The sequence below is a fragment of the Meles meles genome, chromosome 1, assembly GCF_922984935.1.
Source record: "Meles meles chromosome 1, mMelMel3.1 paternal haplotype, whole genome shotgun sequence".
NCBI classification, from domain to species: domain Eukaryota; kingdom Metazoa; phylum Chordata; class Mammalia; order Carnivora; family Mustelidae; genus Meles; species Meles meles.
In genome coordinates, this window is record NC_060066.1 from 104,971,563 (window position 1) to 104,998,262 (window position 26,700).

General features: G+C 37.4%; 1 protein-coding gene across 4 annotated transcripts in view; it reads left to right on the forward strand.

The window, feature by feature from the left end:
- The window catches only part of PRKDC (protein kinase, DNA-activated, catalytic subunit), a 239,744-nt gene that overhangs the window by 25,263 nt on the left and 187,781 nt on the right, over positions 1-26,700 (forward strand). For all 4 annotated transcript variants that reach the window (XM_046001490.1, XM_046001500.1, XM_046001508.1 and 1 more), the window contains exons 20-25: positions 152-271; positions 697-856; positions 21,040-21,146; positions 23,412-23,502; positions 24,678-24,841; positions 25,777-25,929. In XM_046001490.1, coding sequence (XP_045857446.1) covers positions 152-271; positions 697-856; positions 21,040-21,146; positions 23,412-23,502; positions 24,678-24,841; positions 25,777-25,929 — 795 coding nt within the window. The remainder of the gene's footprint in view (positions 1-151; positions 272-696; positions 857-21,039; positions 21,147-23,411; positions 23,503-24,677; positions 24,842-25,776; positions 25,930-26,700) is intronic.

Sequence of the window (26,700 nt, forward strand, 5' to 3'; positions counted from 1 at the left end):
GAGATCAGCTTAATTTGTAAACTAAGCTATGTCATATAAAAGCTGCATGATCACTTTTTATATTTGAGAATAGAATAAATATTTTTTAATTGATTTTTCAAATTAGAGGCTCCAGGTACATAGCACTGTATTTCTCTTCTTTCTTATTAAGGTATCAGTTAAAATGAAGCAATACAAAGATGAACTCTTGGCCTCCTGTTTGACCTTTATTCTGTCCCTGCCACATGATGTCATTGAACTTGATATTAGAGCCTACGTTCCTGCATTGAAGGTAGATGCGTTGTCTTAAGCAAACGCATTTTCTTCACATAATGTTATGTTTTCTAGAAAACATGGTATTAAGGTCTTGCCACTGCAGTCATGATTGGTGCTTACCCATGAAACACTCCCAACTTACCAACTTACCCAAAACAAGTAGCTTTGGGGTTTAGGATGCTTGGCTTGGCCTCTCAAAACTTCCCTTATAGGTGGACATGAGGATTATACCTGTGTATTAGAAGTCTGCAGTATAACACCAACTACATAGACTGGTGGTGCTTGTTTTCCCAATAATGACCTGGGATGCACCTACTCACCTCCAGCAATATCTGTCAGTAAAAGCATTTATTCCTTAGAAACCAAAACTAATTGGTGTTTTTTTTCTGTAAATGTTAAATTCCCTGCATTTCAGTTTACCTTGTTTGTATTAATATATAGATGGCTTTTAAACTGGGCCTGAGCTATACCCCATTGGCAGAAGTAGCCCTGAATGCCCTAGAAGAATGGTCACTTTACATCTGCAAACATGTAATTCAGCCCCATTATACAGACATTTTACCCAGCCTCGATGGATATCTGAAAACTTCAGCCTTATCAGGTAAGGTTTAGAAGAATTGTAATGTGTATCTTAAATAAAATGGTAATGTAATAATTTTAGTTACAAATAGTAATTAAATTTGTAATAATTTGTAATAATAAATTTGTAATAATTAATTACAAATGTAATACTATTTGTATTTTTGTAACTTCTGAAATTTGAACATATCTAAAATATGTTTGATTGATATTTATGTTATCTTCCTAATAGCCAATATAATTGGGACATAAACAACACTGGAACATATAATTAAGATATTAAACCTGTTTCTCATTTTACTGAATTGCATCCTACCAAGATTTATAAAATCTTCAAGGGCAAGAACTCTCTCTAGTATCTTGAACTCCTTATAAATCCTAGTACACTGCCTTGCAATAATAAAATTGTTAAATGGGAATTAAAACTATAAAAATTCAGTACTAATTTTACATTTTGTTGAGTTTTACTGGTTTTCCAAATATAATTGATGAAGCACTAATGTTAGCCAGTTTTGAAGAATTATCATAGTAGAAATAGGTTTGGGAAAAGATAAAAAGGAATCTTTTAATTTTACCCACTCTCTGTGTTTCCCTGTCTTCTAATTATCTAGAATATACATTTATGGATAGATAAATCCTTTCCTTAAAATAATCACAGTATCTTATTAATTTAAAGAAACAAAGAAAAATAGTAACTAGAGTTTAGGAGGACAGCTTTACTTGAACCAGAATGAAGATGGACATTGTTATTAGATGGAGCAAAAAGAAAGATTCAGATTGGAGAAAGACACTGAAATATTGCTAAGAATTTAAATATTACTGCCATGAAAAATTAAGTGAATTAAGTGGAAAATTAGGTTAATTTGTAAAACTATGTAAATCTTTTTTTTTTTTTTTAAGATTTTATTTTTTTATTTAACAGACAGAGATCACAAGTAGGCAGAGAGGCAGGCAGAGAGAGAGAGGGGGAAGCAAGCTCCCCACTGAGCAGAGAGCCCAATGTGGGGCTTGATCCCACGACCCTGGGACCATAACTTGAGCTAAAGGCAGAGGCTTTAACCCACTGAGCCACCCAGGCGCCCCATGTAAATCATTTTTTTGTTCAACTTAAGTTTTGTTGGTTTGGAAACATTAGGTGGAAGTCTGTGACACATTTTATTCATTGAGTCTGGTATTTATGACACCCTTGATGCATATTCAGAGTTTAAGAAGAGTCACAGTTTTGAGAGATTTTCTGTAAATGCTAGAAATAACAAGCATTATTTAGAGACAAAAAATATAAGCTAATTAATGTTTATAGCTTACTTAGGCTTTTAAAATTAACATTATGTAAGGATTGCTGCTATTTGAGTAAATCACTAAAAATACATGGACTTAGTTTATTTTTTTTTTGAAGATTTTATTTATTTATTTGACAGGGAGCGAGAGAGGGAATACAAGCAGAGGGAGTGGGAGAGGGAGAAGCAGGCCTCCCACCAAGCAGGGATCCTAATGCAGGGCTCAATCCTAGGACCCCAGGATCACAACCTGAGATGAAGGCAGACACCTAATGACTGAGCACCCAGGCGCCCCTACCTACATGGACTTAATTTTTAAAAAATGAATCTATCTAGTAACAAATGGTACTTTTTGCTTTTGGGAATTTAGTTCTGTCAGCTCGTTGAAAAAAATTTATGTTTCTTTTGGGGTCCTTGGGTGACTCAGTAGGTTAGATGCCTGACCTCAGCTCAGGTCATGTTCTCAGGGTCCTGAGTCAAACTCGGTATCAGGCTTCCTGCTCAGCAGGGAGTCTGCTTCTCCTCCTTCCTCTCTGTCTGCCTCTCCCCCGACTCATGCTCTCTGTCTCTCAAATAAATAAATAAATAAAATCTTTAAGAGAAAAGGAAAAGATTATGTTTCTTTTAAATTAATAAGGGATGATACTGTGATTCTTTTTAAGCAAAGGATTTACTTATAAATATGTGTATTCTAGATTATTAGAAGATAGGGAAAAACAGAGAGTAGGTAAAATCAAATAAAAGAAAATCCATAATCTTAAAGAAAACTAACTCTTACTTTTTTTTAAAAGATTTTATTTATTTGAGAGAGAGAGAGAGAGAGAATAAGAGGGGAGAAGGTAAGAGGGAGAAGCAGACTCCATGGAGCTGGGAGCCCGATGTGGGACTCGATCCCAGGACTCCGGGATCATGACCTGAGCCGAAGGCAGTTGCTTAACTAACTGAGCTACCCAGGCGGCCCCACAACTACTCTTTTTAGTAATGTTTTATTTGAAATGATCGAACTTTCAGGATAGTTGCATTAATAGTAAAAGGAACTCCTGTATACTCTTTACACAGTTTCCGTAAGTAAGATTTTGTTCTTTGTGCTTTATTGTTACATGTACTCTCCTTGTATTACAAGGTAATACATGTGTGTGTATTTATACATGACTTTTTTTTTCCTGAACCCCTTATGAGTAAGTTGAGGGAACCATGGATATTTATGCCTAAATGTGGCAATGTGTATTTCTTTCTTTCTTTTTCTTAAAGATTTCATTTATTTTAGAGAGACAGGGCTTGAGCAGGAGGAAGAGCAGAAAGAGAGGGACAAGCAGAGTGTGTGCTGAGCATGAAGCCTGATGCAGGGCTCAACCCCGTGACCCTGAGATCACGACCCAAGCTGAAACCAGGAGTCAGTCACTTAACTGACTGAGCCACTCAGGTGCCCCACAATGTGTATTTCTTAAGAATGAGGACATTATTTTACATAATCATGGTATCATTATAAAAAATCAGGAAAAATAACATGCGTACATTATTCTTTTCTAATCTACAGTCCATATGTAGATTTCTTAATTGTTCCATTAATTTCTTTTATAGCTATATTTTTCCTGGTCCAGAATTCAGTGTAGGATCATGTTTCACTTAATAGTCATAGTGCCTTAGCTTCCTTGAATGTGGGTATCTCTTCAGCCTTTCTTTTTTTTTTTTTTTTTTGTATTTTTTTTTTTTAAAGATTTTTTATTTATTTATTTGACAGAGAGATCACAAATAGGCAGAGAGGCAGGCAGAGAGAGTGAGAGGGTAGCAGGCTCCCTTCAGAGCAGAGAGCCGGACGTGGGACTCGATCCCAGGACCCTGAGACCATGACCCGGGCCGAAGGCAGCGGCTTAAACCACTGAGCCACCCAGGCGCCCCTCTTCAGCCTTTCTTAATTCTCATAATGTTGATATTTTTTGAAGATTATAGGCCATGTATTTTCAATGTGGGCTTGTCTGATATCTCATAATGGGATTCAGTTGTACTGTTTTGAGAGAAACACCCAGAACTGACGCTGTGGACTCCTCACAGCGTCATGATAGTAATTGGTGCCATTACCAGTCATGTTCATTTTGACCTTTTGCTTAGCGAGTTTCTGCTTCATATCTGCCTGACTATAAATTGACTGCTTTCACTTGGTGGGAGTTAAACTCTTCCTAAAGTGATTCGGTCCTAAGACCTTCAGGTGGTACAGAGGAAGTTAGGTGTTAGGGTGGCAGTGGTGCTCCCCAGGAACATGAAGACAGCCCTGAGGGGCAGCCTGGCATGGGTGTCAGAGCTGGAGCAGGGTGAGGGGCACCCACATGTTGGGGCAGCCTTATAGGGTATGGGGGTCAAAGCAGGATGGGGAATGTGACATATGAGGGATTGAGCAAATAAATTAAGGTTAATGGAAACTAGGTTTCCCTTTGTTAGAGAGGGGAGTTACAAATAGAGAAAACTAAAGTGAACCCTGTGGTACTGGATAGGAAGTGGATGTATCTGTGTGAAATCATTCTCCCTCCTTCCCTCTCCCTCTCTCTTTTTCTCTCTCTTTCTTTGTCTTTTTCTCACATGAACACACATACGTACATATGTGGTTAAGTAAAGGTAGAAATAGAGATGAAAGTGTATGTGTGTGTGTGTAATACATGCATATATTTTCAATCAGTCCGCTTAAAGGACCTGCCGTGGAGTAGTGATACCTTAATAGTAATGAGCAAACCTGTTCCCCAGACTGTAGCTTCTAAATGTCACTGTACACTAAAAGAAACTAGTACTCTTTGGAGAGATGATTGGCTCCAGCTTGGGACCGGGAATATACAAGATAGACCTAGAATATTGTATTTTCTGAGACATCAGGAAATTAAGGAAGTGTTCAAAGAATGATGGAGAAAAGTTGCAGGCCGAACTAGGGATAATTTGGGTCAGCAAAAGAAGATAATCACAGGGAAGGATCAAGACAGTAGAGTAGAAGAATTCTGAGTGTACTTCCTCCCACGGACATACCAAGTTACAATCACATATAGAGCACCTCTCTCTGAGAATGACCTGTGACTAACAAAACAGGTCTTTTACAGCTAAAGGTAAAGAAAAAGTCACATTGAGACAGGAAGGGCAATTGTGAAGACTGGCCAAGATCCTTACCCCCAGTGCAAAGACCCATGAATAGGAGGGTGGTTCTCTCCGAGGAGCAAAGGGTTCAAGGCCTGTATTGGGCATCTCTTCCCTGGGAACCTGTCCCAGGAAGATGAGCCCTATGATACATGGTTTTCAAAACCACTGAGACTTAATTCTGGAAGAGTTGGAAGGCTGTGGAAAACCAAGACTGCACTCTTAAAGGGCCTATATATAGACTCACTCACTCTGAGACCCAGCACAGAGGCAGCAGTTTGAAAAACACCTAGGCCATATGTGAAGGAGAGTAACTGGCTGATTTTAGAGTGTGTGCTGGAGGGGCAGGGCTACATAGGAACTTTCTCTGGGAATGGAAGTGTTGATAGATGCCAGCTCTGCCACACTGTCTTGCTGGTACCATTCAGCCTGTCCTGATATTCCTTTGTGAACCAGCCCTGTGCAACCTGACCACTTTGGAAGGCACCCCTCCAAAATGGCTCCCACCCCACTGTACTGGAAGGTGACCTTGGCCCAGACCAGTGCTGCTCAACCCCAAGAGGCTCCAACCCCCTCACATCCCATAGGCAGCCTCAGCCAGGACTGCTTCCCCCACCATCAACTCCTGCCTTGCAGGGGCAGAATAGTCATAGCCAGCCCTCACAGACAGCAGATTAGATGATATAAAAGAATGGATCAGTGAAGACAGGGGTGGTGGCAATACAGGGTGATGGAAATCACTATAGGGTGGTAAGGATGGGGTGTTGGAAATTACTCAAATGAAACAGGAAAAGAAGAATGAATTTTTAAAAATAAGAATAAGGGTTCTTTGGGGCAACATCAAGTATACTAACAGGAGTCCAGAAGAAGTAGACAATGGGACAGAAATTTTACTTGAGTAAGTAGTGGCTGAAAACTCCCCTAACCTTGGGGAGGAAACAGACATTCAGGTCCAAGAAGCACAGAGAGATCTAAACAAGATGAACCCAAAGAGGTCCATAGCAAGCCACATAATTAAAAAGGCAAAAAAAATTAACAATACAATCCTAAAAGCAGCAAGAGAAAAGCAACTAATTATATAGAAAGAAAACCCAGTTTATGAACTGATTTTTCAGCCAAAACTTTGCAGGCCAGAAGAGAGGAGCATGATTTTTTTAAAATGATGAAAAGGAAAAAAGAAAAACAAAAAACAACTACAATCAAGAATACTCTTCCCAGTGAGGTTATCATTCAGAATTAAAGGAGAGAGAGGTTTCTCAGACAAACAAAAACTGAAGGAGTTTATCACTATAAAACAGGCCCTACAAGAAACATTATCTCACTAGTAAAGGTAAATACATAGTGAAAGTAGTGGATTAATCACTTGTAAAGCTAATATGAAGGTTAGAAAACAAAAGTAGTAAAAACAGTGGTATCTATGATGATTAGTTAAGAGATATGCAAATTAAAGAAATTAAAATAGTAAATAAAATTAGGGGTAGTAAAAATGTGCTACTTTTAGAATATGTTATATCTTAAGTGACCATCTTTTTTTTTTTTTTTAAGATTTTATTTATTTGAGAGGTAGAGACAGAGCATGAGTAGGGGTGGGGGCAGAGGAAGTGGTAGAAGCAGAGTGCCCACGGACCTGGGAACCTGATGTGGGTCTCAGTCCAAGGACCCTGAGATCATGGCATGAGCCAAAGGCAGACATTTAACCGACTGAGCCACCTAGGCGCCCCTAATGATGTCAATTTAAAATGGACTGCTATATACAAAGGATGTTAGGAACCTCATGGTAACCACAATTCAAAAACCTATAATAGGTACAGAAGTAATAAAGAGAAAGGAACCCAAATGCAGCCGTTAAAGTCATCATATCACAAGGGAGGAGAATAAGGGGAAGGAATGAGAACTATAACACCAGAGAACAATGAACAAAATGGCAATAAGTACATACCTATCAATAATTACTTTAAGTGTAAATGGACTAATGCTCCAGTCAAAAGACAGAGGGTGAATGAATTAGAAAAACAAACTAAAGTCCCATCAATGTGCTGCCTGTAATGACTCACTTCAGACCAAAAAACAAAAAGACATACAGACTGAAAGTGAAGGGATGCAAAGATCCTCTCTGCAACTGGAAATGAAGAGAAAAGAAAAGCCAGGGTAGTAGTACTTCTCTTGGACAAAATAGACCTTTTTTTTTTTTAATTTTATTTTTATAAATACTTTTTGTGTGTTGAGTTTTTAAAAAAATGTGAGACAATATAGCCTTCAAAAGAAGACTGTAACAAGTGACATGCTCATTACATGTTGATAAAGGAATCAATCCAACAAGGGTACATAACAATTGAAAATATCTGTGTCCCCAACATAGGAACATCTAAATATGTTGAGCAAAAATTTACAAGGGAGAAATCAGCAGTAATACAATAATAGTAGGAGACTTTAACACCCCATTTATGTCAGTGGATAAATCAGTCGTTCATACAGAGAATAAGGAAATAGTGGCCTTAAATGACACATTGGACCAGATGGACTTCGTAGATGTGTATAGAACATTCCATCCAAAAACAGCAGAATATGCATTCTTTTCGATTGCATGTGGGACATTCTCTAGGACAAATCATGTTAAGCCACAGAAGAAGTTTGAATAAATGTGAGAAGACTAAAGGTATATAAGCCATCTTTTCTGACTGTAATAGTATGAAACTATATATCAACTACAAGGGGAAAGAACTGGAATAAACAAACAGGTAGAGGCTAAAACAACATGGTCACTAAACAGCTAATGAGTCAAGTTAGAAAGCAAAGAGAAAATTAAAAAAATACTTTGAGAGGCTCCTGGGTGGCTCAGTTGGTCATCTGCCTTCGGCTTGGGTCATGATTCTGGAGTCCTGGGATTGAGCCCCATGTTGGGCTCCCTCCTTAGCAGGGACCCTGCTTCTCCCTCTCCCTCTGCCACTCTCCCCGCCCCGCTCATGTGCTTTCTCTCTCTCTCAAGTAAATAAATAAAATCTTAAAAAGATAAAAAATATTTGAGACAAATGAAAATAGGAACATAACATTCCAAAGCCTATGGGACACAGTAAAAGCAATTCTAAGAGGGAAATTTATAGCAATATAGGGCAATCTCAGGAAACAAGAAAAGTCTCAAACCTTCTAACTTTATATCTAAAGGAACTAGAAAAAGACAAAGCACAAAGTTAGTAAAAGGAAGGAAATAATGAAACAGATCAAAAAAGTGTAAACCTGGTGATTCACAGACCTGTACCCCTGGGGATAAAAATACATTATATGTTTATTAAAAAAAAAAAAAATTTGGAAGGGGAGGCGAACCATAAGAGACTATGGACTCTGAAAAACAACCTGAGGGTTTTGAAGGGTCAGGGGTGGAAGGTTGGGGGAACAGGTGGTGGGTAATAGGGAGGGCACGTATTGCGTGGAGCACTGGGTGTTGTGCAAAAACAATGAATACTGTTACGCTGAAAAAATAAATAAAATGAAAAAAAAAAGTAGAAAAGATCAACAAAACTTAGCTGGTTCTTTGAACATATTTTTTTTAAAAATGGAGGGGCACCTGGGTGGCTCAGTTGTCAGGCCATCTGCCTTCAGCTCAGGTCATGGTCTCTGGGTCCTGGGATTGGGCCCCACTTTGGGCTCCCTGCTCCATGAGAAGCTTGCTTCTCCCTCCCCCACTCCCCCTGTTTATGTTCCCTCTCTTGCTGTGTCTCTCTCAAATAAAATCTTAAAAAAAAAAAAAAAAAAAGATAAACCATTAGCTAGACTCACCAAGAAAAAAGAGAGCCCAAACAAAATCAGAAATGAAGGAGAAGCTACAACTGATACCACGAAGGTACAAGGGATTATGAGAAATTACTACAAATAATTATTGCCAATAATTGGACAACCTAGTGTTTCTAGATAAATTCTAGAAATATGCAGTCATCCAAGACTGAATTAGGAAGAACTGGAAAACCTGAACAGACCTATTACTAGTAATAGCATTGAATTGGTAATCAAAAAACCCCTAATAACAGAAGTGCAGAACCAGATGGCTTCACAGGTGAATTCTACCACTATTTAAAGAAAAATTAATACCTATCAAACTTTCAAAAGTTCAAAAAGGAGAGCACCTGGGTGGCTCAGTTGATTAAGCCCCTGCCTTTGGCTCAGGTCACGATCTCGGGGTCCTGGGATCATGCCCTGCATTGGGCTCCCTGCTGTCAGGGAACCTGCTTCTCCCTCTCCTTCCCACTTTCTCTTGCTATCTCTCTCTCTCTCAAATGAATAGGTAAAAAATCTTATTTAAAAATAAAGTTGAATGAATGCTTTTAGATTAATTATACAAGACCAGTAAACCAGGTAACCGCAACCAGACAAAGACACTACAAAACAAGAAAATTACAGGTCAACATCCTTAATGAACATAGATGCAAAAAAGCCTCATTAAATATTATGTATATAAGCAAACTGAATTCAACAATACATCAAAAAGATCATACACAATGATCAAGTGGGATTGATTCCAGGGAAGTAAGGATGGTTCAACATCCACAAATCAATCAGTGTGATACACCACATTAACAAAATGAAGGATAAAAATAATATGATCTTCTGAAAAGATTAGCAGAAAAAGCTTTTGACACAATTCATCCATTTATGATTAAAAAAACAAAAACAAGTGGGTGTAGAGGGACCATACCTCAACACAATAAAGTCTGTGTATGACAGACTCACAGCTAACATCATACTCTATGGTAAAAAGCTAAAAGCGTTTCCTTTTTTTTTTTTTTTTTTAAGATTTTATTTATTTCAAGTAGGCAGAGAGAGAGGAAGGGAAGCAGGCTACCTGCCAAGCAGAGAGCCCGATGCAGGGCTCGATCCCAGGACTCTGGGATAATGACCTGAGCCAAAGGCAGAGGCTTCTTTTTTTTTTTTTTTAATATTTTATTTATTTGACAGAGAGAAATCACAACTAGGCAGAGAGGCAGGCAGAAAGAGAGGAGGAAGCAGGCTCCCCGCGGTGCAGAGAGCCCGATGTGGGGCTCGATCCCAGGACCCTGAGACCACGACCTGAGCCGAAGGCAGAGGCTTTAACCCACTGAGCCACCCAGGCGCCCAGGCAGAGGCTTTAACCCACTGAGCCACCAAGGCACCCCTAAAAGCTTTTCCTTTAAGATCAGCAACGAGATAAGGATGTCAGCTCTCATCACTTTTATTCAGTATGGTACTGATGTCCTTGCCATGGTAATTAGGCCAAAAAAATGCATCTGGACTGGTAAGGAAGATGTAAAACTGTAATGATTTGCAGGGGACATTATACTATATATAGAAAACCCTAAAGACACCACAAAAAACTTACCCATTAATTCAGAAAGTTGTGGGATACAGAATTAATATACAGAAATCTTTTGAATTTCTGTATACTAATAAAGAACTGTCAGAGGACTTAAGAAAATTCTATTAACAATTGCATCAAAAAGAATAAAATACCTAGGAATAACCAAGGAGGTGAAAGACCTGTACTCTGAAACTATAATATTATAATGTTAATGGAAGAAATTGAAGATGGTACAAATAAATGGAAAGATAAATCCTGCTTATGGTTTGGAAGAATTAATATTGTTAAAATGTCTGTACTATTCAAATCAATTTACAGATTCAGCACAGTCTCTATCAAAATACCACTAGCATTTTTCACAGAATAGAACAAATAATCCCAAAATTTGTGTGAACCACAGAAGACCCTACATAGCCAAAACCATCTTGAGAAAGAAGGATAAAGCTGGAGATATCACACTCCCAGATTTCAAATGGTACTGCAAGGCTTAGTAATCGAAAAGTATTTTACTGGCACAAACACACACGTAGATCAGTGGAATAGAATGGAGAGCCCAGAAATAAACCCACTTATGTGTGGTCCATTAATCTACACTAAGAAGGTAAGAATATACAATGGGGAAAGGACAGTCTCTTCAACAAATGGTGCTGAGAAAACTAGAGAGTTGCATGTGAAAGAATGAGACTGGACCATAGACAAAAATAATCTCAAAATGGATTAGAGACCTAAATGTAAGATCTGAATTCATAAAATGCCTAAAATGTAGGAAGTAAACTGTTGGACGTTAAGCTATATTATCTTCTGTCTCCTCAAGCAAGGACAACAAAAGCAAACATAAGTCCAACCTTAAAACAGCAGTTCTGTCTTCTCAAACTAATAACAAGCACTGCTAACATCTTAGATGTTATGTACGTTAGCATGATCTTCAAGTCAGTAGGTCCTAAAAAAAATTGCTTTTCACTTTTAATGTAACTATTGCTAGTTTTAACTCACATAAGCAAAGATCTGTGGGAGTCCTACTAAGTCCCAATTGTGAAAAGCAGTCCACATACCAAAAAGCCTGAGTTTGTGAGAAAATTGCTCTCCTAACTCGAGAACCAAACCACACCCAAAATTCTATTTCTTTTTTTTCCCCTAATATTTTATTTATTTATTTATTTATTTATTTATTTATTTATTTATTTGCCAGACAACCAGCCAGAGAGGGACTATACAAGCAGGGGGAGTAGGAGAGGGAGAAACATGCTTCCTGCTGTGCAGGGAGCCCGACATGGGGCTCTGTCCCAGGACGCTAGGATCATGACCTGAGCTGAAGGCAGATGCTTAACAACTGGTCCACCCAGGTGCCCCCCCAAAATTGTATTTTTGCAGTATTGCTGCTACTGTAGCTTTAACAGCTCATTGAATGTAACTTATTCAAATTTTTTACCACGAAAACTTGGAGTGAATAATTGAGAATTGTTTTCCATACTCATAGACTTTCTCGGGACTCTCAGAGCTTATGAGCACATGACACCATTGTCTGCAGCCACATCCATCCTACAACTCCAGGTGGCAATGTACACACATTCATTAACATGATCCCAAGGTCCTGCCGAGTTATCTTCTTTCCTTCTTTCTTTTTTTTTTTTTTTGGTGGTTCTGCAATCACATGACTTTTTTTTATTAACATATATTATTGCTTCAGGGGTACAGGTCTGTGAATCATCAGTCTTACACAATTCACAGCACTCACCATAGCATACCACCACAGCCACCCTATCCCTCCCTCACCTACCTAACAACCCTCAGTTTGTTTCCTGAGATTGAAAGTCTCTTATGGTTTGTCTCCCTCCCTGGTCCCATCTTCTTTCATTTTTTTTCCTTCCCTACCCCCCAAAATCCCCTGCTCTGCCTCTCAAATTCCTCATAATCAGAGAGATCATATGACGGTTGTCTTTTCTGATTGACTATTTTCGATATCCTAATACCCTCCAGTTCCATCCATGTGGTTGTAAATGGTAGGTATTCATCCTTTCTGCTGGCTGAGTAATAGTCCATTGTATGTATGAACCATATCTTATCCATTCCTCCATTGAAGGACATCTTGATTCCTTCCACACTTTGGCTATTATGGAAATCACTGCTGTGAGCATTGGGGTGCAGGTGCCCTTCTTTTCACTACGTAAGTATCTTTGGGGGTAAGTAGCCAGTAGTGCAATTCCTGGGTCATAGGATAGCTCTATTTTTAACTTCTTGAGGAACCTCCATACTGTTTTCCAGAGTGGTTGTACCAGCTTGCAGTCTCACCAACAGTGTAAGAGGGTTCTGCTTTCTCCACATCCTCACCAACATTTGTTGTTTCCTGTCTTAATTTTTCATTCTAACTGGTCTAAGTTGGTATCTCATTGTGGTTTTGATTTGTATTTCCCTGATGCTGAGTGAGGTGGAGCATTTTTTCTTGTGTCTGTTGGCCATTAGTATGTCTTCTTTAGAGAATTGTCTGTTCATGTCTTCTGCCCGTTTCTTGACTAGATTATTTGTTTTTTTGGTGTTGGGTTTGACAAGTTCTTTATAGACCTTGATTACCATCCCTTTATCTGTTATGTAATTTGCAAATATCTTCTCCCATTCTGTAGGTTGTCTTTTCATTTTGTTGACTGTATCCTTTGCCATGGACAAGTTCTTTATCCTAATCATGTCCGGATAGTTTATTTTTGCTTTTGTTTCCCTTGGCTTTAGAGACATGTCTTGCAAGAAGTTTCTGTGATTGAGGTCATAGAGGTTACTGCCCTTGTTCTCCACAAGGATTTTGATAGATTTCTGTCTCACATTTAGGTCTTTCAGCCATTTTGGGTTTATCTTTGTGTATGGTGTAAGAGAATGGTCCGGTTTCATTCTTCTGCATCTGACTGTCCAATTTTCCCAGCACCATTTACTGAAGAGACTTTCCATTGTATATTCTTTCCTGCTTTGTTGAAGACTAGTTGACCATAGAGTTGAGGGACAATTTCTGGGTTCTCTGGTTTGTTCCACTGAACTATGTGCCTGTTTTTGTGCCAGTACCATGCTGTCCTGATGATCTTGGCTTTGTTATATAGCTGGAAGGCAGTCATTGTTATGCCCCCCAGCTTTGGTTTTCTTTTTCAAGAATCCCCTGGTGATTCGAGATATTTTCTCGAAAATACAAATTTTAGGATTATATGTTCCAGCTCTGTGAAAATATTCTTGGTATTTTGACAGGGGTTGCATTGAGCTTGTAGATTGCTCTGGTGGCAGACACTGAACAGTGTTTATTCTTCCAGTCCATGATCATGGAACGTTTTTCCGTCTCTTTGTGTCTTCCTCAATTTCTTTCTGTAGTTTCTAGGTGTTCTGTAGTTTCTAAAGTACAGATCCTTTACCTCTTTGGTTAGGTTTATTCCTAGGTATCTTACGGTTTTTTGATGCTGTTGTAAATGGAATTGATTCCTAATTTCTCTTTCTTCAGTCAGGTTGTTAGTATATAGAAATGCAACTGCTTTCTGTGCATTTTTGTATCCTGCCATGTTGCTGAATTGCTGTATGAGTTCAAGCAATTTTGGAGTGAAATCTTTTGGGTTTTCCACATAAAGTGTCATGTCACTGGTGAAGAGAGAGACTTTGACTTCTTTGCCAATTTGGATGCCTTTTATTTCTTGTTGGATTACTGAGGTTAGGACTTCTAGTACTATGTTGAATAGCAGTGTTGAGAGTGGACATCCCTGCCATGTTCTGATAGTAAAGGAAGAGCTCTGAGTTTTTCCCCATTGAGAGTGATATTTACTCTGGACTTTGCATGGATGGCTTTTATGATATGGAGGTATGTTCCTTTATCTGTATACTTTGAAGAGTTTTAATCAGGAAAGAATGTTCTATTTGGTTGAATGCTTTCTCTGCATCTTTTGAGGATTATATGGTCCTTGTCTTTTTTTTTTTTTTATTAATGTGTTCTGTCATGTTGATTAATTTGTAAATGTTGAACCACTCTTGCATCCCAGGATTAAATCCCAGCTGGTCGTGATGAATAATCCTTTCAAGGTACCATTGGGATCCTATTTGCTAGGATCTTGGGGAGTATTTTGGCATCCATGCTCATGAGAGATATTGGTCTATAATTCTCCTTTTTGATGGGGTCTTTGTCTGGTTTTGGGATCAGGGTAATGCTGGAATCACAGAATGAGTTTGGAAGTTTTCCTTCCATTTCTTTTTTTGAAACAGCTTCAGAAGAGTACTTATTAGGTGGTCTGTAAATGTTTGATAAAATTCCCTGGGAAGCCATCTGGCACTGGACTTTTGTTTGTTGGGAGGTTTTTGATTACTGTTTCAATTTCCTTACTGGTCATTGGTCTGTTCAGATTGTCTATTTCTTCCTGTTCCAGTCTTGGTAGTTTGTAAGTTTCCAGGAATGGATTCATTTTTTCTAGATTGCTGAATTGGTTTGCATATAGTTGCTGGTAATTTCTAACAGTTGCCTGTGTTTCCTTGGTATTAGTTGACCTCTACCCTTTCATTCATGATTTTATTAATTTGGTTCCTTTCTTTTGGGTAAGTCTAGCCAGAGGTTTATTAATCTTATTAATTCTTTCAAAGAACCAGCTCCTACATTCATTGATCAGTTTTACTGTTCTTAGGGTTTCTGTTTCATTGATTTCTGCTCTAATATTTATTATTTCTCTTGCCCTGCTTGGTATAGGCTTTAGTTGCTGTTCTTTCTCCAGGTCCTTTAATACACTTAAAGTTTGCTTGTGTTTTGGGGATTTTTACAATTTTTGAGAGAAGCTTGGATGGCCATGTATTTCTGTCTTAGGACCACCTTTGCTGTATCCCATAAGTTTTAAACCAATGTGTTTTGATTATCATTAGTTTCAATGAATTATCTGAGTTCCTTAATTTCCTGGTTGACCCATTCATTCTTTTAGCAGGGTGCTCTTTAACCTCCAAGTGTTTTGAGTTCCTTCTAAATTTCTTCTTGTGATTGAGGTCCAGTTTCAAAGCATTGTGTTCTGAAAATATGCATGGAATAATTCAGTCTTTTGGTATCGGTTTAGACCTGATTTGTGATCCAGTATGTGATCTATTCTGGAGAAAGTTCCATGGGCACTGAAGAAGAAGAGCATTCTGTTGACTTAGGATGGAATGTTCTATATGTATCTGAGAAGTCCATCTGATCCAAAGTATCATTCAAAGCCCTTGTTTCTTTGTTGTTCTTCTGTATAGATGATCTGCCCATTGCTGTGAGTGGGGTATTGAAGTCCCCTACTCTTACTGTATTATTATTAATGTGTATGTTTATTTTGGTTATTAATTGGTTTATATAATTGGCTGCTCCCACATTGGGGGCATAGATATTTATAATTGTTAGATCATCTTGTTGGATAGGCCCTTTAAGTATGATTTAGTGTCCCTCTATATCTATTACTATAGTCTTTGGTTAAAAATCTAGTTTATTTAATACAAGGATTGCTACACCAGCTGTCTTTTGAAGTCCATTAGTATGGCAAATGTTTCTCCAACCCCTCACTTTCAGTCTGGAAGTGACTTTAGGTTCCTTGTAGACAGCATATGGATGGTTCTTACTTTTTTATCCAATCTGATACCCTGTGTCTTTTGTTAGGAGCATTTAGCCCATTTACATTCAGAATAACTATTGAAAGATATGAATTTGGTGACCTTATTGTCCGCCTATTATAGGAAAAGTCCATTTCTGTAGACTGTCTCTGTTACTTTCTGGTCTGTGTTACTCTTGGGCTCTCTCTTTGCTTACAGAATCCCCCTTAATAGTTCTTGTAGGGCTGCCTTGGTGGTCACATGTTCTTTCAGTTTCTGTCTGTCCTGGAAACTCTCTGTCTCTCTTTCAGTTCTGAATGACAGCCTTGCTGGATAAAGTATTCTTGGCTGCATGTTCTTCTCATTTAGTACCCTGAATATATCTTGCCAGCCCTTTCTGACTTGCCAGGTTTCTGTGGATAGGTCTGATGTCACTCTAATGTTACTCCCTCTGGACATAAGGAACCTCCTCTTCCTAGCTGTTCTCAGGGTAGCTTCTTTTTCTCTGTGATTTGGAAGCTTAACTATTATATTTTGGGGTGTTGATCTGTTTTTATTGATTTTGGGAGTGGTCCTCTCTGCCTCTTGCACATGAATGCTTGTTTCCTTTCCCAGTTTAGGGAAGTTCTCAGCCATGACTTGCTCAAATATTCCTTCTAGCCCTCTCTTTCTCAGTGCCCTCTTGGTACCAATAATTCTGACATTGGTTTGTTTCAAGTCATCATTAAATTCTCAAAGGCATTCTTTACGGGCTATTAATTGTCTTTCTCTCTTTTCCTCACCTTTCTTCCTGTCCATCAATCTGTGCTCTAGATCACTAATTCTCTCTTCTGATTCATTGACCCTAGCCATTAGGGTATCCAATTTAGACTGCATCTCATTCATAGCATTTTTAAGTTCAGCCTGATTGATCTCATTTCCACCCTTAGAGATTCTGTATTGTCATTTATGTTTTTTTCAAGCCCAGCTATTAACTTTATTATTGCTATACTGAATTCCATCTCCGACATCTTACTTATATTCGTGCCGATTAGCTCTGTGGTAGACAGCAGCCTCTGGTTCTTTCCTTGTTGTGAATTCCTCCTTCTAATCATTCTGTCCAGGATGAGTGAGTAAATGAACAGAGTCCAAAATATCAACCACGACCCAAGCAAAGTGCACCCTAGGAAAAAAATCCAAAGTTGTATGCCACGGCAGAAAAGAGAACAAAATCAAAATGAATCTAAATGATAAAAAAGGGTGGGGAAGGGCACCTCCGTGGCTCAGATTGTTAAGCATCTGCCTTTGACTCAGGTCACGATCCCAGAGTCCTGGGATCTAGTCCATCAGTGGGGAGCCTGCGTCTCCTTCTGCTTCACTCTCTGTGTCGCTCATGAATAAATAAATAAAATCTAAAAAAAAAGAAGGGTGGGGAAGAGAAACTCTAATCTCACAGGGTGGACAAAGCAGTTGATTCACTTGTTCCTGATTGAAATTTGGTCTGTGTGTTCAAAGACACTACATCCCAAAATTGCAAAGAAAATAAAACTATATATATATACACACACACATATATATGTGTATATATACACACACACATATATATGTGTATATATACACACACATATATATAAAATCGAATAGAGTAAAAGAAGGACTAGAATGAAGCATATATATGTAGATGTGAAAAAATAAAATTAGAAAGTTACTTAAAAACCTAAGTTAGCAAAATAAGAATTTAATTGAAACAGCAAAAAGGTTAAAAAAAAAAAAAAGAAAAAAATTTTTGACTGAAGGACAAACAAGTCGTGAAGAAACACCTGGAGCTCAATTTACTATTTTCCGCTGGTGCTAGAGTTTTACAGTCTTGTGGTATCCATAAGCTTGTCATTCACCTGTACCTCCAGTCTGTCTGCTTGGCGGAAGAGCCTGCTGCGCTCACTCTCAGGTTTCTTTGCCTGGCAGTGTTGGCCCATCCCTTATCAGGAGTATGGGCTCAATGTAAGCTGGTTGTCTTTGTGGCTCCTGTTCCCTGGCAGTTTTCCATGCCTCTTGAGAGGGCCAGAACAAAAATGGCCATACCTGGATATCCGGCCCAGAGCCGCAAGATCGCGGTCCTCCCTCTTCAGTAAACCCTCTGGGTCACATTATTTCCACTTAAGTGTGCACCAAAGTCTGTAGACTCCCATAGTTCATTCCCACTGCAACTCTCCCGGGGAGTGTTCCAAGGACCTGAGAGCCTCTGTGCTTTGTGTCTTTGCAACCGTGAGCGGTTGTGGGCTCATGCGTACACCCTGTTCCGCTGCTCTCAGGTCACAGCTGGGTGCTGCCTTACTGACCTATCCAGGGCCACCGTCACCCTCCGAGCTGTTGCCTAGTCATGGGCAGCCGTTTCATCCCTCTTGGGATCATAAACGGCCTGCATGTTTTAGTCCTTTTCAGGTTCTCAAAGAGCCATTTCCCTACTGGCCCTGCTTGCATTTTATGGTGACCAGAGATGAGAGTCTCTCCTGGGCTTGCTGACCATAACCAGTTTCCCAGCTCCACTTGGACTATGGGTTAAGGCACCCTGGTTCTTTCGATGTCTTCTGGGATCCTGAAACTACAATGACCCACCCAGAATTCTGTCCTTGTCATTCCCTGAGCCCTTTTTAGAAAGGGATGTCTCTCACTGGAGCAGATTTCTAAGTGTTCCAGTTTTGCACTCCAGTGTTTTATCATTTTCTAGTAGCCAGCTTATGGAGGCTCCCTCCCCCTTCTGTTTATCTTCCAATATTTCCCTGCAGATTCACAACTCTGCACCTTACCTTGCAAAAAGCAGTTGTTTTTTCTGCTTGTAGAGTTCCAGATATATATATTTCCTTATATCTCAGGCTGAATTCGTGGGTGTTCAGAATGGGTTGATACATATCCAGCTAAATTTGAGGGAACAGATGAAACAAGGTCCTCTACTCTCCTGCCATCTTAAGAATACCCATTTTAAACTTGAACCAAAATTATTAAAGTTGTCTCATTTATATCAAAGTTGTGTCTTAATCATGTAATGTCATTAACTAAATGTTTCTGAATTAGTTTTTCTAAGTTTTTTCCTTTTTTAAGTATGCACATTCAAAACATTATGGTGAATGCTGAAAACATTTTCACAGAATTACAGGAACATTCATTTTACATTTTACCTGTATAAGGCACAACAGGGCTCTTTGAAGAGACTTTATAATCTAATCTATTAATACCCTCCAAATACAGGAGAATATTATGCACTAGGGAGAAGTAAAGGCCTTTGTCAGGTCAGGCACATATTTACATCAGCAGATGCAGAGCATATGGCTTCAGTTCTGCAATTTGAATCATAGCTCAAGAGACACAAGAGTGAGACAAAACACTGACCAGTTCAGATATCAAAGAGCTGTTTTTCCCAGTGTATGAAATTCTAAACTAATTGGAGCTCAAAGAAAAAAAGGAGAAAAAAAAAAAGAAACAAAGAAAAACCCAGATCCTCTCTTCATCTCTATTCCATCAGTGAGTAGATTTTTAATATCTATACACAAAAGGTCAAGTGGTAAGCAGACAAATTCTTAGTTATGGAGACTATGTTATTGGGCATAAGCAAACTGAAAGCACAGCATTATAGAGAGGAGAATGAGACAGAAAGCAGGAGTAAGCTTCTATTATCATTTGGGATTCATTCTTGGAGCCAAGAAGAGACATGTTGGTATTAAACCATCTGTGAGGTGTCTTCCAACAAAACAGCTTTACCTGGCTGTCATCCAATCCGCTGGGCATCTCCAGAATTAGTGAAAAATATCTTTATAGCTTTAAAATTGTAACTCTGCACTGATATAATGTACACGTGTCCAAGATTTTATTTAACTCAGTAGTAATAAAGGAACTAGTAAAATGTTAAACTGGCTTCTATAATTATCCTGAATCTAAATCATGAGAAAACATTAGATAAATCCAAATAGAGGTACAATATATAACATTCCTGGCATATAATTTTTTAAGTGTTCAAATCATGAAATTCAAGGGAAGACTGAAGAACTCTTTCAATTTAAAGGATACTAATAAGACAGGGCAACTAAATATGACATGTGGCTCTAAACTAAAGACATTATTAGGATCAATGCCGGAACATGGATGGAGCTGAGGATTAATTGTGGGTCATGTCTCAAGACAAGTATTCAGATTTAGATAGTTGGGGCATGGCTGTCACGCAGGAGAATGTCATTACAGGACTAAAATATTCAGGGGTGGTGGGATATCAGGTTGGTTACTTACTCTTAAGTGGTTCAGGAAAGAAATTTTGTACCATACTTTTTTAAAGTTTATAATCATTTCAAAAAAATTTCATAAAGAAGATACTTTACAACTCCTCATTGCCCCTCATTGAGTTTTCACCATAATAGTTTTAGTGTCCCCTGATTATTCTTTCTAATATTCATTAATGCTATGATGGTGGCAAAATAGTGATTTTTCAACTGTATCATTCCTATATATTAATTGGCATTCTACTGTAAGAAGTAACTTTTCTCACCTATTTTTATTAGTAGGGACTTGTGGATTCTTATTTTTCCAGTGAGTCTAATCTTTTATTGTTATTAATTTTGAAGCTCAGATTGTTCCAGCTTTGGCTTCCATACAAAGAATGGGGGCTGGCTGCTTTTCTTTAAGCAGCTCCTTACTTCTGGAACCACAAAATGATTCAGGTTCCCCATATAAATACAGGTCTGCCCAATCTCTGGAGTTAGCCACTTCTCCAAGGAACCATGTTTCTTTTAGTAGACAATGATATTTAAACCAGGACAACCACTGTAATTTCTTTTTGTTGTAGAAACAGTATTTTAACCATAATTAAAATTAAGATTTTAATGCATCTATTTGGCAGTATTCTGTGTTCTCCCTAGTATTCATCAAAAAAATGAGTGAATGCTATTTACAACTAATTTTGTTTACTATTGATAGATGAGACCAAGAACAACTGGGAAGTATCAGCACTTTCTCGGGCTGCCCAGAAAGGATTTAATAAAGTTATAATAAAGCATCTGAAAAAGACAAAGAACATTTCATCAGTAAGAAATCCCTTGTATTTTCATTACCTTAATGCAGAGAATAGATTCTAATTCTTATGAAAAGTAAAAATGTTCATTTAAAATGTTAATTCTTATATGTAGCTTATAGTATAGAAATAATTTCAATATATTTTTAGCCATAAGAATAAGAAATACTCATTCTTTGGTTTATTGTCTTGATCTTGCTTTCATATTTTCTTCACCTTCAGATGTGGTAATAAAAAGTAATATGGGTAATAAAAAGTAATATGCTTGATATTATGGGTATGTAAGAGTGATTCATTTACATATTAGATCTTAAATATATCATTTTATCCAGTTTAATTCATGTCAGCTTTTGTGGTTTTTTGGTGATGATTTCTTGAGATCAGGTTTTTGAGATGTGGCATATAATAGGAAAAAAGAATAAAGAGAGAAAACAGTATAGAGAAAATATGTATTTTAGGTATGAAATGAAAATTTGAAAAACTTTTAATGTCTGGAACTAATAATTCAAGCTCTAGGATAAATTCTTTCCACTGCATTATCTTTGATAGCTTTTGATTGAGAGACTGCATGGAACTGGAAATAGCTGTATAAAATATTTAAATTATTTTAACACGTATAAATAAGGCAAGATAAAATTACTTGAGCATATCTCAAGTTATGCGAATTAAATTTCTTTACAGATACACAATCCCTTATTCTGTAGGAGAGTGGTTCTTGAAGTGAGGACCTCTGTGGGTTCCAGGGTACAAGGCCAAAACTATTTTTACTCAGTGACATTTGCACTGTGGTGTAATGATGGGTAACACTGTTGGTTCCTTAGCACTTCATTAAATCTTGACCCTTGAACTCATGTCTTTTTAATGTTCTGTGTGATAAAACAGGAAGTATGCATAAAGCAGTCAGCGGAATCGTGCAGTGTGACAGTTGTCTTCAGGGAAAAGCACTTTTTTTTTTTAAAGATTTTATTTATTTATTTGTCAGAGTGAGCACAGGCAGACAGAGTGGCAGGCAGAGGCAGATGGAGAAGCAGGATCCCGCTGAGCAAGGAACCCAATGTGGGACTCGATCCCAGGATGCTGGGATCATGACCTGAGCCGAAGGCAGCAGCTTAACCAACTGAGCCACCCAGGCATCCCAGGGAAAAGCACTTTTGTGGTGCTTTGAGCTGTGAGCTCAAGTAGCCACTTATTTCATGAATACCATTTTTACTTGAAAGAACAACTAACAAGACAAACTGTGGCTATTCAGTATTTGGCAGAGATTTTTATCTAAAATAGAGTGAGCCTGTCATTTCAGCGAAAACATTTGAGATTATTTGTTTTCAATGATAAAATTGAAGCTTTTTAAACAAAAATTAAATTTTGGAAAATTTGAAACCATCACCATGAGCTTGACAGCTTCTTAGTACTTAACAAGATTTTTCTGAAAAGATTGGTGATATTAACAAATGTAATTTTTTTTTTTTTGCATGTGTAGTGAAATGTGTCAACATGTGGAAGATCTGCATCACTGGAGTAAACCAGTATTTTCAAATGACTCAAACATTATGTTACCAAATCATGCATGGGTAAAAAGAATCTACTCAAAGTGTAACAATAGACCAGTGGATCTTAATGTAACAGACTATAAAAAATTCATTGCTAAGGTTTCAGACCTTACCACTTGGTCAGTTTTAGAGTAGTATCAAAGAATAACCCCATTTATTTAAGAAGACTATTAAAATATTCTCCCTCTCCCCTCTTCCGTGTTTGTCCCTAACATCACCATATTTGTTTTCTCGTGAGCCAGACAGTAAAGAGATAGGCACAAATGTGAAACAGTGTCACTTTCCTGAGGGTTTTTAAATTTTATTTGAAAAATTTGGTACTTTTCATAAAAATATGTCCTTTGTTAACAATGTAATGGGTTTCATATTTTTTAAATAAAATAATAATAAACAATGTCAAGGTTTTAATCTCTAATATGATAAATACTAATAAATATGACCCACTATAAACGAAAGTTCTTTGGGGATCCTCAGTATTTTTTAAGGGTGTAAAAGGTCCTACTAAACTTTAAAACTGCTGGCTTTGGACATGGATATCTGACTGCAAAATAGGAAAATGTGTGCTTCTTTCCATGAATTTGCAATAATATTTTTACTTTGCCATTGAGATATAATGGGCCATTGAGAGACATTAATAACAGTGTCGTAAAATAGTTTATTTTTTTCTCTCATAATTCTCTTAATTTTTATCTCTGTTATCATCACATGTATATCATTGTTCAAATTTGCAGAATGAAGCACGATCCTTAGAAGAAATAAGGATTAAAGTAGTACAAATGCTTGGCTTTCTCGGAGGACAAATAAACAAAAATCTCCTAACAGGTAAACTTTGCTTTAAAATAAATTTGCCTCTGTTTGGGTATATTCTGGTATTTGCTCTTATATGTGATTTATATGTTTATATTTATATATTTTCAAATACAAAGAATAGTATTTTGCCTAATGGAATGCTTTGACTATACCCATGCAATCTGGATAATTCCCTACTAATTGGGAAAATGTTCTAGCCTGATTTGTTAATAAGCACATTTTCCATTTTGAAACAGAATCTAAGTTGACACTTTTTTTTTTTTTTTAAAGATTTTATTTATTTATTTGACAGAGAGAGATCACAAGTAGATAGAGAGGCAGGCAGAGAGAGGGAAGCAGGCTCCCTGCTGAGCAGAGAGCCCGATGCGGGACTTGATCCCAGGACCCTGAGATCACGACCTGAGCCGAAGGCAGCAGCTTAACCCACTGAGCCACCCAGGCGCCCCTAAGTTGACACTTTTTAAAAGATTTTATTTATTTATTTATTTGACAGACAGAGATCACAAGTAAGCAGAGAGGCAGGCAGAGGAGGAAGCAGGCTCCCTGCTGAGCAGAGAACCCGATGCAGGGCTCTATCCCAGGACCCTGAGATCATGACCTGAGTTGAAGGCAGAGGCTTAACCCACTGAGTCACCCAGGCACCCCTAAGTTAACACTTTTTAAAAAATATTAGATGCGTCAGGAATTCAAAGTTCATCTTTTTTAAATATGATATTGTTATTGTATTTGGATATTTTTAGTGTTTTTGATTGAAATCAACATTTTAGATTAGTAAGAATTCGTCTGTATTTTTAGTTTTTAAATTTCATAATTAGATATACTTGTGACTTTTGGCTATTTAGGAAGTTAGAACCTATATTGGGAAAATATGTTTTGCAAAGGGGAGATTTTTAGTAAAAATACTGTTCATTTATCATTTTTCCACATAACACCTAAAATAATTCTTACTGAAAATGGAAATCAAACATTCTAGACTGTTAAACTTGTTTAAAAATAATTTTACTTTAAATTGAAGTTAGAAATAGTTTGTCAGTGACTTCTAATGTTGTACTTACATGCCTGAGGTAAAAGGAAAAATAAATGACATACTTAAACCACTCTGCTTTCACTAATGAATTGTAGAGCAATTGGTATTAGAAAGATTTTGAATGAAAACATGCTCTTCCTGATTTTCTTTTTTTTAACAGTTGCATCCTCAGATGAAATGATGAAGAAATGTGTGACATGGGATAGAGAAAAAAGACTCAGTTTTGCAGTACCATTTATAGAAATGAAGCCTGTCATTTATCTGGATGTGTTCTTGCCTCGGGTCACAGAACTAGCTCTTTCAGCTAGTAACAGACAAACTAAAGTACTTTTATTTTTCATTACATGTGATTTAGAATCTATGCTTATTAAGACTTGAATCTGTCAGGAAATAGATAATAAATTTCAGCAATTCCAATATCATTAATTTTATATTTTTGATAATATGGTAATTAAACAATGATTTAGTTATTATTTTTTTATTTTTTATTTATTTGACAGAGAGAGAGATCACAAGGAGGCAGAGAGGCAGGTAGAGAGACAGGAGGAAGTAGGCTCCCTGCTGAGCAGAGAGCCCCATGCGGGGCTCAATCCCAGGACCCTGAGATCATGACCTGAGCTGAAGGTAGAGGCTTAACCCACTGAGCCACCCAGGCGCCCCTGATTTAGTTATTAGAAGTAGCAGTCACTGATTAAAAAAAAGCAGTCACTGATAAAAAAGTCACTGATAAATATCTAATATATAATAATATGGCAAAACATTAATATATCATAAGACTGTTCATTATAGAAAATACAGTACAAAGGGCATTTAAAAGTTATTTCCAATCTGTGCATCATTATTTCCTTAACCTGGGAGAAACAGTCACAAGTTTTTATGAAATTCATTTGTAAATTCCAAGGTGCTTTAAAAATATATCTACTCAAAGTGATGGTTGAAAATGTGTTAACAAATGAAGCAAAGTTCTGTAGTAATGGCTGCAATGAAATATATTTCTTTAAATGTACTAGTCCCAATTTGTCTAAATTTTTAAGTTTCAATTCTTACCTCTTAGATACAGACTTAAGTGCACAGAATGTTAATTTTACACAAGAAGTGCTACTTCTAGTTGATTTATATTTATATAAATTTATATACTTTATATCTGTGAAAACTGAAAGTTTTTCTTTTTTAAAAGGCTAAATTGAGTAACATTTCAAAATATTCTTCCCTTGTAAACTTGGAAACTTAAACTCTGTTAAACTCCTGGCTTATTTTAGGTTGCGGCTTGTGAGCTTTTACATAGCATGGTTATGTTTATGTTGGGAAAAGCCACTCAGATGCCTGAAGATGGTCAGGGTTTCCCACCCATGTACCAGCTCTACAAGCGAACTTTTCCTCTTCTACTTAGACTTGCATGTGATGTGGATCAGGTAAGTGAATGATTTTGAATCTGACACAGTTGCAGAACTTAAAAAGTTGGATCTAGTTCAGTAATCATTAGAGCTTGCTGGAGGTTGAAATACTATGGGGATCTTAAATACTGCTGCTTGGCTGCTACCCCTTCTGACTTAATTTAATTCCTCAGGGGTTTCACCTAAAGTTTGGGACTTTTAAAAGCTCTCCTGGCGATTTTTATTGTGCCACAGTTTGGGAATGAGTCACTGATCTAGTTCACAGTTACTGATAGGATAGGCATCTAAAGCTGAATTAGCAGGCTCTCCTGATGAGAGGAATTTGCAGTCTCAGGAAGTAAAGAAGAGATAAGTAACCATGTACAAGATTGGAAATGTTGACAAATGGGCTATTTCTGATGAATTTGTGGTAAATTCTCCACTGCTTCAATGAAGCAGAAAGAAGTAGAATTCTCAGTTTATTTGATGTAGCTAGGTTATCTCTGATATTAGGGTGCACACACAAAAATACATAAACACCTAAAAGGAAATGAAAAACTCATTTGAAAATATAGATGGAAAATTCTTCACCATATATAAATGGATAAAATCCAGGAAAATATTAAGATATGCTGTGATTAAATAGGATTTTTGTTTAAAACTGGAAATTTACCACAGAATCAGATTTCAGAAGCAGTGATTCTCTCCATAGAAACCTAAAAGGTATTTGTCCTATTTAACTAGGAATAGTTTACTGTTATCTTTAATATGTTAGAGAATGTCTCTCTGAATGCTAGAGCCAAATCATCC